At 39.3% G+C, this 15506-nt stretch overlaps 1 protein-coding gene across 3 annotated transcripts in view; it reads right to left on the bottom strand.

The window, feature by feature from the left end:
• NBAS (NBAS subunit of NRZ tethering complex) overlaps nucleotides 1–15506 on the bottom strand; it is a 331354-nt gene that overhangs the window by 22116 nt on the left and 293732 nt on the right. For all 3 annotated transcript variants that reach the window (XM_044926228.2, XM_025261541.3, XM_044926229.2), the window contains one exon: nucleotides 1571–1710. In XM_044926228.2, coding sequence (XP_044782163.2) covers nucleotides 1571–1710 — 140 coding nt within the window. The remainder of the gene's footprint in view (nucleotides 1–1570; nucleotides 1711–15506) is intronic.

Below are 15506 nucleotides of genomic sequence, written 5' to 3'. Positions count from 1 at the left end.
AGCCGTGTTAAAAGAATATCAAAACATTTTTTGGCAAAAATGTGTGTGTGTGTTAGTTACTCAGTCATGTCCGACTCTTTGCAATACCATGGACTGTAGTCTGCCAGGCTCCTCTGTCCATAGGATTCTCCAGGCAAGAATACTGGAATGGGTTGCCATTCCCTTCTCCAGGGGATCTTGTCAACCCAGGGATTGAACTGGGGTCTCCCACATTGCAGGCAGATTCTTTACTGTCTGAGCCCCCCGGGAACCTTTGTTGATATCCTTAACCAGATGTTATTATCAAGCATTGTCTCTATTTCTAAACAAAATGTTTGTGTTTAGGGCTAAGGAGAAATGGAAAGAAACTGTGATATTTCAAGAAAAATAATTCTAATTTCATCTAGAGGCTAATACTGATTTTATATCCTTCTTTCATTGGCTCTCCTGCAGGTACTGATTTTTTACACCTACAATCTAAACAAAAGAAGTCTACCTTTTAATGAACCTGAGTCAGTTGCGGTGAGGTAGATGAACCTAGAGTCTCTTATACAGAGTGAAGTAAGTCATGAAGAGAAAAACAAATATCGTATATTAATACATATATATGGAATCTAGAAAAATGGTATTGATGAATCTAGTAGCGTATGAATTTGTGGACACAGCGGGGGAAGGTGAGGGTGGGATGAATTGAGAAAACAACACTGACTTATATACACTATCATGTGTAAAATTGTTATATGGGAACTTGCTAAATCACACAGGGAGCCCAGCCTGGTTCTCTGTGATAACCCAGAAGGGTGGGATGGGGGAAGGGGACGGAGGCGCAGGTGGGAAGGGATATACATACATATGCTATGCTATGCTAAGTCACTTCAGTCGTGTCCGACTCTGTGCGACCCCATAGACAGAAGCCCACCAGGCTCCCCCGACCCTGGGATTCTCCAGGCAAGAACACTGGAGTGGGCTGCCATTTCCTTCTCCAATGCATGAAAGTGAAAAGTGAAAGTGAAGTTGCTCAGTCGTGTCCGACTCTTAGCGACTCCATGGACTGCAGCCTACCAGGTTCCTCCGTCCATGGGATTTTCCAGGCAAGAGTACTGGAGTGGGGTGCCATTGCCTTCTCCTTTTATTTGTTTTTCAATTGGTTTCCACCAATTGCAATTTTATGTTGGTTTCTACTGTACAACAACTTGAATCAGTCATAAATATATATACATACATATATATGTATATATGTGTGTGTGTATATACATACATACATATATATATGTATGTATATATATTTATGACTGATTCAAGTTGTTGTACAGTAGAAACCAACATAAAATTGCAATTGGTGGAAACCAATTGAAAAACAAATAAAAAAATTTTAAAAAGAAGTCTGCTGCTACTGATGCTAAGTCACTTCAGTCATGTCTGACTCTGTGCAACCCCACAGATGGCAGCCCACCAGGCTTCGCCATCCCTGGGATTCTCCAGGCAAGAACACTGGAGTGGGTTGCCATTTCCTTCTCCAATGCATGAAAGGGAAAAGTGAAAGTGAAGTCGCTCAGTCGTGTCCAAAGTCTACCTGTATGTTAATACTCACGTGTACTCCCGTTTCATAGGCGGCCAAGCCTGCAGGAGCAAAACCAGGTGCTGGAATTCCACCTCCTGGTGACTGGCCTCCAGGAGCTCCATGAAGAGCTCACAGCGCTTCTCTTCATCCTCGACGTCAGATATGTCCACCTGGAAAGGGAACGCACACCTGAAACCCATGGCAAAGGCTCCTGGATTGCTTTCCAGAAAAACTCAAATTGGATTATTGGATTAAATGCTCTGTATTTGGGTATGTCAGACTCAAGATGATACCTTGCAAGGATAATGAGAATGGATGTTACCTATGTATTTGCTAAACTGTCTGTACTAATGCATGTTCCCAAAATATTTGATTTGATGGTCATCCCAGCTCTGATCCCAAGCAGCTACCTGAAAAAGTTATACTATGAATTCTAAATTTTCACAAAAGTTGATACGTACCATGTAATTACTGCTAATTACTATGGAGAGTCTTGACACAGTAACCAGTCAGATCCTTCAAAACCCGACTTAAAGCCCCATGTCATTCTTGCACGGAGTTAACAACTAATAACCTCAAAACTTCCTCTAGTTTCTGAAATAATTTTACAATACAGTCAGTCAGTTGATCTTTATAACAGTCTTGCATAGAGAACAACACAGGTATTACTAACCTCGATTTACAGATGAAGAAGCAGGCTTGTCTGTCCTGGTAACATGGCTAGCGAGTGGCAGAGCCAATATATAATTATGCTCAGATAAGGATGTTCTGAAACTAGAGGACTCGGTAAGCTCTTAGAGAAGCTTTGAATTATTTAAATTAGTGGTCTAATTGGGAATTTGGCAACATTTTCTTGCCCATTTATAAAGAAATGTTAAAAAAAAATCCTCTCAAAGTCAAAGCATCCATTTGTCATTACCTGACCTCGCCACCTGCAACTCCTCTCCAGCCTCGGGGCCTCGAGGGTGCTCTGTGTATTCATCGTGCCTTCTTCCACCTCAGGAACTTTGATCTTCCACTGCCTGGCACATTCTTGCTTCAACACCTGCATGGCTCATTTCTTTTCTTCAAATCTCTCAAATGTCATCTTATCAGGGAATGCACTGCATAACTGTCCCTGATAAACTAGAGTTCACCCACCCCATTTCTCTCCTTCGCTTTAGATTCCTTCTTAGCGCTTATAAGTTTGTGACATATAACGTAACTGTTTGAGAAAACAGAAACATTTGTTTGCTGGTTTATCCCCACTACTTAAAATAATGCCTGATAGAGAATAAATGAACAGTAGTGATTAAGTGAAAGGCAAAGAAAGGGGAAAAGGAAAGATATACCCATTTGAATGCAGAGTTCCAAAGAATAACAAGGGGAGATAAGAAAGCCTTCCTCAGTGATCAAAGCAAAGAAATAGAGGAAAATAATAGAAAGGGAAAGTCTACAGATCTCTTCAAGAAAATCAGAGATACCAAGGGAACATTTCATGCAAAGATGGGCACAATAAAGGACAGAAACGGTATGGACCTAACAGAAGCAGCAGATACTAAGAAGAGGTGGCAAGAATTCAAAGAAAAATACAAAAAAGATCTTAATGACCCAGATAACCATACAGTGTGATCACTCGCCTAGAGCCAGACATTTTGGAGTGCGAAGTCAAGTGGGCCTTAGCATCACTACGAACAAAGCTAGTGGAGGTGATGGAATTCCAGCTAAGCTATTTAAAATCCTAAAAAAAATGATGCTGTTCAAGTGTTGCACTCAATATACCAGCAAATTTGTAAAACTCAGCAATGGCCACAGGACTGAAAAAGGTCAGTTTTCATTCCAATCCCAAAGAAAGGCAGTGTAAATGTTCAAACTACCGCACAATTGCACTCATGTCACATGCTAGCAAACTAATGCTCAAAATTCTCCAAATGAGGCTTCAATGGTATGTGAACCAAGAACTTCCAGATGTTCAAGCTGGATTTAGAAAAGGCAGAGGAACAAGAGATCAAATTTCCAACATCCATTGGATCATAGAGAAAGCAAGAGAATTCCAGAAAAACATCTATTTCTGCTTCACTGACTATGCTAAGGCCTTTGATTGTGTGGATCACAACAAACTGGAAAATTCTTCAAGAGTTGGGAATACCAGACCACCTTATCTGGCTCCTGAGAAAACTTTATGCAGATCAAGTAGCAACAGTTAGAACCAGACATGGAACAATGGACTGGATAAAAATTGGGAAAGGAGTACATCAAGGTTGTATATTGTCACCCTGCTTATTTAACTTCTATGCAGAGTATATCATGTGAAATGCTGGGCTGGATGAAGCCCAAGCTGGAATCAAGATTACCAGGAGAAATATCAATAACCTCAGATATGCAGATGACAGCACCCTTATGGTAGAAAGCAAAGAGGAACTAAAGAGCCTCTTGATGAAAGAGAAAGAGGAGAGTAAAAAGCTGGCATAAAACTTAACAACATTCAAAAAACTAACATCATGGTATCTGGTCCCATCGCTTCATGGCCAATAGATAGGGAAACAATGGAAACAGTGAAAGATTATTTTCTTGGGCTCCAAAATCACTGTAGATGGTGACTGCAGCCGTGAAATTAAAAGATGCTTGCTCCTTCAAAGAGAAGCTCTGACCAACCTAGACAGCATATTAAAAGCCAGAGACATTACTTTGCCAACACAGGTGCATCTAGTCAAAGCTAAGGTTTTTCCAGTAGTCATGTATGGATGTGAGAGTTTGACCATAAAGGAGGCTGAGAGATGAAGAACTCATGCTTTTGAACTGTGGTGTTGGATAAGACTCTGAGAATCCCTTAGACTGCAAGGAGATCAAACCAGACAATCCTAAAGGAAATCAACCCTGACTATTCACTGGAAGGACTGATGCTGAAGCTCCAATACTTTGGCCACCTGATGCAAAGAGCTGACTCATTAGAAAAGACCCTGATGCTGGGAATTATTGAAAGCAGGAGAAGGAGTCGACACAGGATGAGATGGTTGGATGACATCACTGACTTGATGGACATAAGTTTGAGCAAGCTCAGGGAGATCGTGATGGACAGTGGGGCTGGCATGCTGCAGTCCATGGGGTTGCAAAGAGTCTGACATGACTGAGTGACCAAATGAAGAACAACAACTGATTAAGAGAATGAATGAATGAGCAGACATACAAATAAATGATTATAATTTATAAAATATTGCAACATAGAATGATATTAAATATTTATGGAGTTATCATAAATTTTAGGCTGTTCTTTTTTTTTTTTTTTGATTGGAGATAGACATAAGGTGTTTTTTTGTTTTTGTTTTTTAAATAAAAAGATCCCACCAAAAAGGAAATCACTAAAAAATACCAGAAGTGAAGTGAAGTTGCTCAGTCGTGTCCGACTCTTTGCGACCCCATGGACTGGAGCCTACCAGGCTCCTCAATCCATGGAATTTTCCAGGCAAGAGTACTGGAGTGGGTTGCCATTGCCTTCTCCAGGGGATCTTCGCAACCCAGGGATCGAACCTGGGTCTCCCGCATTGCAGGTAAACGCTGTACCATCTGAGCCACCAGGGAAGATTAAAAATACCAGAGGTGGCACGTTTATTGACATTATGTTTCAACCGATGATGCCTTGTGGTTAGCCGCGTGATTTCTGTAAGGTCCCTTGTTTTATTTCTAGGGTCCAAAAATCCCCATTGTCTCAGAAGTTCTAAGTAGATGCCTGGAGGTCTGCAGCAGGGAAAAGGGTCGGTAAATGCTGCCCTCTTCCTTCTGATTTATTATCTGGGTTTATTTGTAGAGAAGCTTTTCTGCTTAAAAAAAATTTAAAACAATTGAATTATAAATCTCCCAACAGTGCCAATATTCCAGTTCCTAAAATTAAGTGCAGTATAATTAATAATAAGACAGTTCTTTACAATAAATGCAGAGTCATACCAAGAAAATGAAGAGATTAGGAAAAAATGATTCATGTTTTCAATATCATTTAGATTGATTTCTTTTTAGAAATTGTAATAGCTTATAAATATCTGGAGCATGAACTGTATCATAAAGGAAGGAAAGAGAAAAGAAACTATAAATGAGACCTTTCTATGTTTGCTTTTATACTAGTGTGCAAATATTAGTTTCCATTTTTAAAAATGTGTGTGGTAGTAAGTTTCTTTGTATAATGCCTTCCTCACATGTACACAGACATTTTAAGGGTAACATAATTTCAATTAGTAAAGACATTTTAAGGGTAAAATAATTTCAATTAGTAACTTGTTTCTTGGAGCATTGAAACCCATGTCTAAAATATAAATGTGAAAAATACAGTAACAAATCATCCATTTTGTGTACACACACTTGCACACTCCCTGATTATCATAAAGGATGCCAAATTGTTATTCAGCTCTAAAAAGCAGTTTTAAATTCGATCACTGTAGCTATAAAAGCTTTACCTTATATGAGAATAATAGGGGACTAAAACTGGACTGGAACACATGTTTTCTTAAGATATGATAAATAACATACTTTGTTGGATAATCATTGTTTAGTTGCTAAGTTGTGTCTGACTCTTAGCAACCCCACGGACCGCAGCACACCAGGCTTCCTTGTCTTTCACTATCTTCTGGTGTTTGCTCAAACTCACGTCCATTGATGCCCTCCAGCCATCACATCCCTCTGTCACCCCCTTCTCCTGCCCTCAATCTTAACCAGGATCAGGGTCTTTTCTAATGAGTTGGCTCTTTGTATCAGGTGGCCAAAGTATTGGAGCTTCAGCATTAGTCCTTCCAATGAACATTCAGTTTATTTCCTTTAGGACTGACTGGTTTTATCTCCGTACAGTCCAAGGGACTCTCAAGAGCCTTCTTCAGCACTACAGTTCAAAAGCATCAATTCTCTGGTGCTCAGCCTTCTTTATGGTCCAACTCTCACATCCATACAGGACTACTGGAAAAAACCTAGCTGTTGGCAAATTGATGTCTTTGATTTTTAATATGCTGTCTAGGTTTGTCATAGCTTTCCATCCAAGGAGCAAGCATCTTTTAATTTCATGGCCGCAGTCACCAACCAAAGTGATTTTGGAGCCCAAGAAAATAAAATCTGTGACTGTTTTCATTTTTTCCCCTTCAATTAGCCATGAGGTGATGTGACCAGATTCCATGATCTTATACAAACTGTGGAAAATTCTTAAAGGGATGGGAATACCAGACCACCTGACCTGCCTCCTGAGAAATCTGTATGCAGGTCAAGAAGCAACAGTTAGAACTGGACATGGAACAACAGACTGGTTCCAAATCGGGAAACGTCAAGGTTGTATATTGTCACCCTGCTTATTTAACTTATATGGAGAGTACATCATGAGAAACGCTGGACTGGAAGAAGCACAAACTGGAATCAAGATTGCCAGGAGAAATATCAATAACCTCAGATATGCAGATGACACCACCCTTATGGCAGAAAGTGAAGAGGAACTGAAAAGCCTCTTGATGAAAGTGAAAGAGGAGAGTGAAAAAGCTGGCTTAAAATTCAACATTCAGAAAACTAAGATCATGGCATCTGGTCCCATCACTTCATGGCCAATAGATGGGAAAAGAGTAGAAACAGTGACAGACTTTATCTTTTTGGGCTCCAAAATTACTGCAGTTGGTAACTGCAGCCATGAAATTAAAAGATGCTTGCTCCTTCAAAGAAAAGCTCTGACCAACCTAGATAGCATATTAAAAAAGCAGAGACATTACTTTGCCAACAAAGGTCCATCTAGTCAAAGCTATGGTTTTTCCAGTAGTCATGTATGGATGGAAGATTTCTAAAGAAAGCTGAGTGCCGAAGAATTGATGCTTCTGAACTGTGGTGGTGGAGAAGACTCTTGAGAGTCCCTTGGACTGCAAGGAGATCAAACCAGAAATCCTAAAGGAAATCAGTCCTGAATATTCATTGGAAGGACTGATGCTGAAGCTGAAACTCCAATACTTTGGCCACCTGATGTGAAGAGCTGACTCATTGGAAAAGACCCTGATGCTGGCAAAGATTGAGGGAGGGAGGAGAAGGGGACGACAGAGGATGAGATGGTTGGATGGCATCACCGACTCAATGGACATGAGTTTGAGTAAGCTCCGGGAGTTGGTGATGGACGGGGAAGCCTGACATGCTGCAGTCCAAGGGGTCACAAAGAGTCAGACACAAATGAGTGACTGAACTGAAGTGACCGGATGCCCATGATCTTCATTTTTTGAATCTTGAGTTCATACCAGCTTTTTCACTCTCCTTTTTCACCCTCATCAGAAGGGTCTTTAGTTCCTCTTCGCTTTTGGCCATTAGAGTGGTATCATCTGCATGTCTGAGGTTGTTGATATTTCTTCCAGCAATCTTTATTCCAGCTTGTGATTCAACCAGCCCAGCATACTTTGATATATATATTAATCTAGGATTTGTATCCACATATTAAACTACCTAAGTTTATCAAAACTTACCAAAATAGTATGTTTATCTTATTCATAATGCCCTAATAAGGCTTTAAAAATAAATTCTTATAACTAAAATGCAAAATAAATTTTTGTATAAAGAAATATAAAAGAGAAATGTGCAAGAAACTTCCAGCCTGGACAAAATGGCTTTGACCCATTTTTCCCTAATCCTCTCTGCTAAGCACAACTAATAACCATGAAAATACTTAAAGAGACACCAAAAGAGAACTCATATAGATGATAAAAAGAAAGCAAACTAGTTTGGAACCCCAGGACTGGAGGAACGACACAACAGAAGCAAGCCACTCAGACCCAGTGTTTCCTGAGTCCTGACCTAGAAGTGTAAGACATCCCGGGTAAGGTTATTTCTCATCAGAATTCCAGAAGAAAGGGAGAAAGTAGAGCTGAAAGAGTATTTTAAGAAATATGTAAAAATCAGGAGAGGAAGTACTGCTCCAAGACAAGAAAAGTTAAAGCAAACACATCTCAGAGGCTTGCAGTGGCTATGAGAGCACATAATTTATATCAGTATCATGGGGATTAAAACTCCCTAAAAACAAGGCTCCTGGCTGAATATGAATGTGGACCTATGAAATAATCAGATTTTCTCTTTTCTGGGAAGTACTGCAGTCTGTATTGAAATATATATTCCTAGTATCTAAATATATTCCATAAAAGTCTAAGTACAGAGAACTGACTTCAGTGACCAAATAGCTGCAATATGATATGACTATAGAACCTATGTAAACAGCGAGGAAAAACTGTAGGTGGCTATCAAATGCTCCACAAGAACTTTGTAACAGACTTCATAACATACTATATAAGGAGACTCTAAAACAAACAATAAAGGGAAATTCAACTAAATGACCAGCTTTAAAATAGTGCTGGAAAAGTCAAAGTTAACACAGAAAAATGTTTATTTTGGAGGCATTCCTGGACCTTTCTGAGGCTTAAGGTCCTCTTCCATAAAATAGAGATACGTAAGTCTATGACGGTTGTGAATATTAAATAAAAGGTATGGATAAGATAGCCAGCAAGAGGCTGGCACATGGTAGGCACACAATAGACGGCAGGCATTATTCGTATTATCACCTCCATAATATGCTGTATATAAAAAGGCAGAAGTGTGTGCTATGATTTCTTCTAACAAGAATTACGCCTACAGATTAGGCAGGACAGAAAAAGTACATGAAGAAATATGGCTATTTTAGGATAATGGAATCTTGGGTTAACTTGTATCTCTTCTTAAAATATTGCTTATTCGTGCAATAGTTAATGTATTTGGAATGACTCTTAAGCGTGCTTTGCATAGAAAAGTAAATATAAAATTGAGAGAATTGCTTTTTTTCCCCTACACTTAGTTTCATCCTGTCCTTTTTTCTCCAGTGAAAATGAAAGTGACATATATTTCTTTTAACACTTCTGTCCCTTCCCTTTTGGGCAGGGGGTGAAAATGTCCACGATTTTACAGGCATTGTGGAGCTGGCGGCAACTCCACACTGACACCACTAACCAAACATCACAGGGTTTGAAAGGGTGGAATTCAAGTGAGACTCAAACGTAAGAATACCTCTTTCCCTATTGTCTCTGAAAGTGATGTTTTTCTCTTCACTGAATTGGGTGACTTGAGCCCTTGCGGTAAGTCATTTGTCAAGTAGCTGCAGCTCCTTATCAGACATGGAGTCACTGTCCTTGAAAAAGTGGACTCAGCCACGAATTCTCAGATGAGAACAGCTTTAACTTTAAATTTCTCTGTGGCTGCTTGAAGATGAACGTGACTATCTTAAACTGAGACACCTTTCCTGAAATCTGCACCCTCCTATAGGCAACAGTAGCAGCTTAATCTTCAGATATTTGTGAATACGAAATAGGTATTAATGCTTATGAAAGTACTTTATCAACAGAAAAAATCAGCAACATGTAGAGGATTATTGTTGATAGTAGGCTTATTCATCACTGTATACTATCTTCCATGTGAGTTTATGAGCTACTAGACTGGTTCTACAAGGCTCATAAGATGACATCCAAGGCTCTGTGCAAGTCCTCTCGGGAACACAGAAAAGTCAGACCGAACTGGGTGTGTACACAGGGCTTCAAAACACAAAACAAATAAACAAAAAAATCCCTACTTCAACAGATATGTAGAAATATGAAAAGGTGACAGAAATGACTTCTAGAAGACTAGATTCCTGTCTGTTACACCTACTACTTTTTTTAAAGTTTATTCCATTTTTTTCATCAATATTGAAGTATAGTTGACTTACAATGCTATGTTAGTTTCAAGTGTATAGCAAAGTGATTCAGTTATACATGTACATGTATCTATTCTTCTTCAGATTCTGTATCCACATAGGTTATTACAGAATACTGAGCAGAGTTCCCTGTGCTATACAACAGGTCCTTGTTGGTTACCTACTTTATATACAGTAGTGTGTATATGTTAATCCCAAATTAGGAGTTTGGGATTAACAACTACTTCTCTTGTAAGATTCCAGGTGGCCAACACTACCTGTTGTGTCCATTGGATCAAATGTGCATCTCTGCGGAAGGGAAGTCAAATATTCAGAAGACCAAAAGGTCACAGGCTGTTGAACGAGCTGTTGAAATTAGTCATAAACTGTCAGACTACCCCACACTAATCTAAGCAGTACTTAGACCAGTGTCTGGTACACAGTAAGTACTCAATGAAGAAAGAAAGAAAGTGAAGTCACTCAGTCGTGTCCGACTCTTCGAGACCCCATGGACTGCAGCCTACCAGGCTCCTCCGTCCATGGGATTTTCCAGGCAAGAGTACTGGAGTGGGCTGCCATTGCTTTCTCCAGGAGATCTTCCTGACCCATGGATTGAACCCAGGTCTCCTGCATTGTAGGCAGAGGCTTTACTGTATGAGCCACCAGGGAAGTCCAAGTACTCGATAAACAGTATCATTACCATTAATTACAGTGAAAGTGAAAGTGCTAGTCGCTCAGTCATGTCCAAGTCTATTTGACCCCATGGACTGTAGCCTCCCAGACTCCTCTGTCCATGGAATTCCTCAGGCAAGAATACTGCAGTGGGTAGCTGTTTACTTTACCAGGGGATCTTCCCGACCCAGGGATCCAACCCAGGTCTCCTGCACTATGGGCAGATTCTTTACCATCTGAGCTACCAGGGAAGCTGATTAATTACAGTAATTGATATTTATTATTAGATAAAAGAATATAAACCACATTAATCATGATTATGCCTATTTCTGAGTATTTAAGTTTTATTAATAGAAAATATGAAATTGTGGAAATAAGACTAAAGTTGAAATACTCAAAGTAGGATAGCTATCTTCTAGTCAATTTTCTCATTTCTATGGCAGAGAACTATAGAATAGATGCAGCTATAGAGAGAATTTCGTAACTACTATATCTTGCACTGTTTGTAATAAAGGCAAAATGTGCTGCTGAGACAGCCTGAGGGTTCAAACAATGTTCCCAAACCCACATGGAGGGAAGAGTGTCTACCACAGGAAGGGTGTCCTGATCAGCAATAAACAAGTGAGACCCTGATTTACTTCCTACCTTTGCCTCTGCTCATGGGCACACACATTTAGCCTCTGCTTCTTTCCGAAGGTGTATTAGGGAAATGAGTGTCTTTTTGTGAACTGCTCAAGAATAAAGGGTCCTCAATCGCCATTAAAAAGTCCGTGCTAGTGTGTGGCAAACACATCCTTAGGATGGAGAGGGAACCCAATGACAGAATTAAGTTCCCAAGGGCTTTCCAGACGCTTGGAGTTGTATGTGGGGCGCACAAACACAGAAATATACAGAAGAAGCTGGCGATCGCACTTATGAGCCATGTTCTCCAGCCTACTTATTTTACTGTATCTCTAAAACTAGAAATGACACAATAAAGCATCCCGTGGTCCCGCTCCATAAGTGAGTGCTGCTGTAACCTCAATACATAATGCACATTTTCAGGTGCTAAACATAATGCTTAACGACAACATCTTTCAAATGAGACATATGAAGGGGGAAATACTTTGTTTTAAAATAATAAGAAAGATTTTGCCTTATAAACTTTTTCTTTAGGACAAATAATCAATCACTCCAATATGAGCCTCTAGAAGTACACGCTTACTTTAAAGAACTGCTATACAAGTGAAATCTTTAAGGCCAGACTTTGTTTTTTAGTGAAAGTTGATAAAGTAGTAATAGACTAATTCATGGAGCCAGATATGCTTTCGCTGTAGTCTATCACTAGACTCAGATGGAATACTCGCCCTGTCTCTTAATAGCTCTGTGATCAGGTGAAAATCTCCCACCAAGCCTTGGTGTTTTCATTTGTAAAAATAAGGTAATAATACCTAACCTATCAGGGTATTTTGAGAATAATATAACATAATATATAACATAATACAGGACAACATATATAGAGACACACACACCTGAATAGGTATCTAACACTGAGTTAACACAGAGCTATTATGGTGGCAACAGTATTGGTAGTTCATAATAGTGAACACCTAATACATAAAAAAGAATAATAACACATCATTCTGCTATGTTTTAGCAAAGATACTGTAAAGACTCCTTAACTACTCTGTGCTTATTTGCTCATGCGTTGAATGGAATTATAATAAAACCTCCATCAAAGGGTTATTATGAGGTTTCAGTGATAAAATACACATACAAAGCCTAATGGTCAATTCACAAACATCCCTATAAAACATGAAAACTGACAGCACATAAGCATCTTCTCAACTTAAGTAAAAACAGATTTCTGCTAGAACATTCAGAGCTTTTATCTTGCATCTATTTTTTACAGCTAGAAACTATGCAGAGAGTTACGCAAAGAAGAAGAAAATGGCGGCCGCTGAGTTATGTGGGCTCCTAGATATTCTATACGTAGAATGCCCATATATCCTCTAAAACAAAAAGAACAAGAATAAAACTGGTATATTCAGTATAATTATAGGTTGGGAATGTCTAAACTTCAAAATACCATAAGTGAAAAAGAAAAAAAACACCAAATTCCAAAGAATGACCTCTCACATTCCATGTAAATGTTTCACATATTCAAAAAGTACATCCATATTTGAAATAAATAAGAACGGGGACAACCATAGAAACAAATAAAATTAATCTATCAGTACTATAAGTGAATAACTAATCACACTGGAGGTGGTGTGTGTATGTGAAAAAGAGAAAGAGAGAGACAAAATCTTGAAAAAAGATTAAGTACTTTTAACTCTAAGGCTAAACACAAAAAGAGCTCTACACAAATATTCTATCTAGTAAGTTGCTTGGAATTTCCATTACTACTTTATCTGTTCCTGGGATTAAACAAATAAATGCACTATGGATAAGGAGAGTCAAGCTTCTCACTGACGGAGAAAGGAGTTTATAAATAGGGAAAAAGAAAAGACTAGAATAAACTGGACTGGCACTGGAAGTATCAACACAAATTCATGGTCTTAAAAGTGAATACAAATAGATATAAAAAGAGACATAGACTTACCTGTGCTCTGTCCCCTTAGAGCATCTAAAAGCTATATATACCACCAAATCCATCACTATACCTAGTACTCCAGTCTCGGCTTCTAAATACCATTCTTTATTAAAAAAAAAAAAAAAAAAAAAAAAGTCAGTGATTTAATCTGGATGTGAGTAGGCAAAGTGTAAGAGGGTTTCAAACATTTGTGTACAAAAAGTGATGGAATGGGCACGAGTGAAAATGATCCAGGAGGAAACTTGAAAGGTTCCCAGTGGCTAAATCTGAGATAACTGGAGCAAAAAAATGAAAACAGTGATAGTAATAGATTACAACCATAAGACAAAATGAGAATCCTTGAGTAGTGATATAAATAAATAAATGAATAAATAATATAAGGGAAGAACAAATGATAAAAAAAATACCATTTGGGGAATACCACAGTGATCATTAACTCAGGCAATAATCATCAATGTCTGCCAAAATTAACTGGTAAAAATGTGATGAGAAAGTGTTTACACAATCTCAAAGTACCTCACCACAAGACATTTATTAATCCCAAAGGGAAAAAGATAATTTCACAGAGAAGAAACATGGCTGACACCACCTCAATCAAGTGATGCAAATGAACACTACTGGTAAAAGAACACATAAGTACCGTGGGTCTCCCAAGATAATGTACTGGCAAGGAGCCAACGTCACTTCTGTGGTACTCTCACCAAAAATGCACAACTTGCATACATGAACAAAACTCAGACAAAGTCAAATTTAGTGACCTTTCACAAAATAATTGTCTAGTGTTTTTAAAAATGTCAAGGCCATAAAAGGGGGAAGAAAAGAATGAGAAACTGTTTTAGATTACAGGACAGTAAGGAGACATGGCATTAGATGCAATGTGTGACCTGCACGGGATGTGGACCAAGTGGGACAGCTGACAAAATCTGAATGACGTGTAAATTCAACAAGGTACTGCATCAGTGTTAGCCGTGGTCATTTGAGATGGTAATATTTAGTGAAGCTGCATGAAAAGTATGTAAAATTTTTTGTAAAATTTACATAATTTTTTCAGTAAGTCAATGAAAAGTCAAAAAAAAATAACAGAAGTTATGTCCAGCGACCTCATATCCCTACCACTCTCCAGTATTCAAACACTTGTATTTTCCTGCCTTTTCCCTCCATTTTTCCTTCTAACTCACTGGAAGGATGAAGAGACAACAGAGGCAAAACCCATTAGGAGCACAACCACTAAGGCCATCACACCTCTAAGCAAAGGACACTTGGCTGTAAACTGTCCCACTACAAATTAGGCCAACTGGGACTGGAGCTGACCCCAGGAGAAGGCCTTGAGATGGAATCAAAGCCATCCCGTCCAGTGGTGATTACTAAACTCAAGTCTACTTCCCAGGAGGTGGCTGCTGGTGAACTCAGACCCACACAAGGCTATGAGGACAGTGTGCCTGTGTGACAGGATAAACAGGATGCCCTATTTCACCCCCACCCCAGAAAAGAAAGTGCTGTTGAGAATTAAAACATACTACTGACATAGCCCTGAACTTGGGATCTTTCTCTATAAGTTCTCCATAATTTTCTTGCTCCATAATTCACAGGATTTCTCCTGTGTTTCCCAGCTAATTACAGAGCATCATTTCCTCCCTGGTAACTTCAGCAGAAATTGGAGGGGCACCGGGCTCGTGTCTCACTTCTGTACCCAAGCAGTCACTGAGTACGCACCTCTTGCCTCCAGACCATACACCCAGCTGTGCCGAGTTCAGGTCAAGAATCCTCTCCTTAGAGCAGTCTTCCTGCCCCCAGACTGAACAGCGACCTGCCCTCCCAAGCCCCACCCACTGTGCAGACTTCCATCACAGCACCCGTGCACTTAGGGTATTAGCTTTGTTTACAAATCTACGTTCTCCACCAGACTGGAGCCCTCACACCAACAGGATCTATCTACCTGGACTGGAGTAGGAGCTCTGCATGAATGATTCATTTAACTCCCACAACATTTATCTATTATTCCCATTTTACACACGAGGAAACTGAGGTTGTAAGAGGGTCAGTAACTGTTTCAC

The sequence above is a fragment of the Bubalus bubalis genome, chromosome 12 (assembly GCF_019923935.1).
Source record: "Bubalus bubalis isolate 160015118507 breed Murrah chromosome 12, NDDB_SH_1, whole genome shotgun sequence".
In the NCBI taxonomy this organism is placed as follows: Eukaryota; Metazoa; Chordata; class Mammalia; order Artiodactyla; family Bovidae; genus Bubalus; species Bubalus bubalis.
Note: the sequence above shows the minus strand (reverse complement) of the source record. Positions and strands in the feature narration are given on the sequence as shown.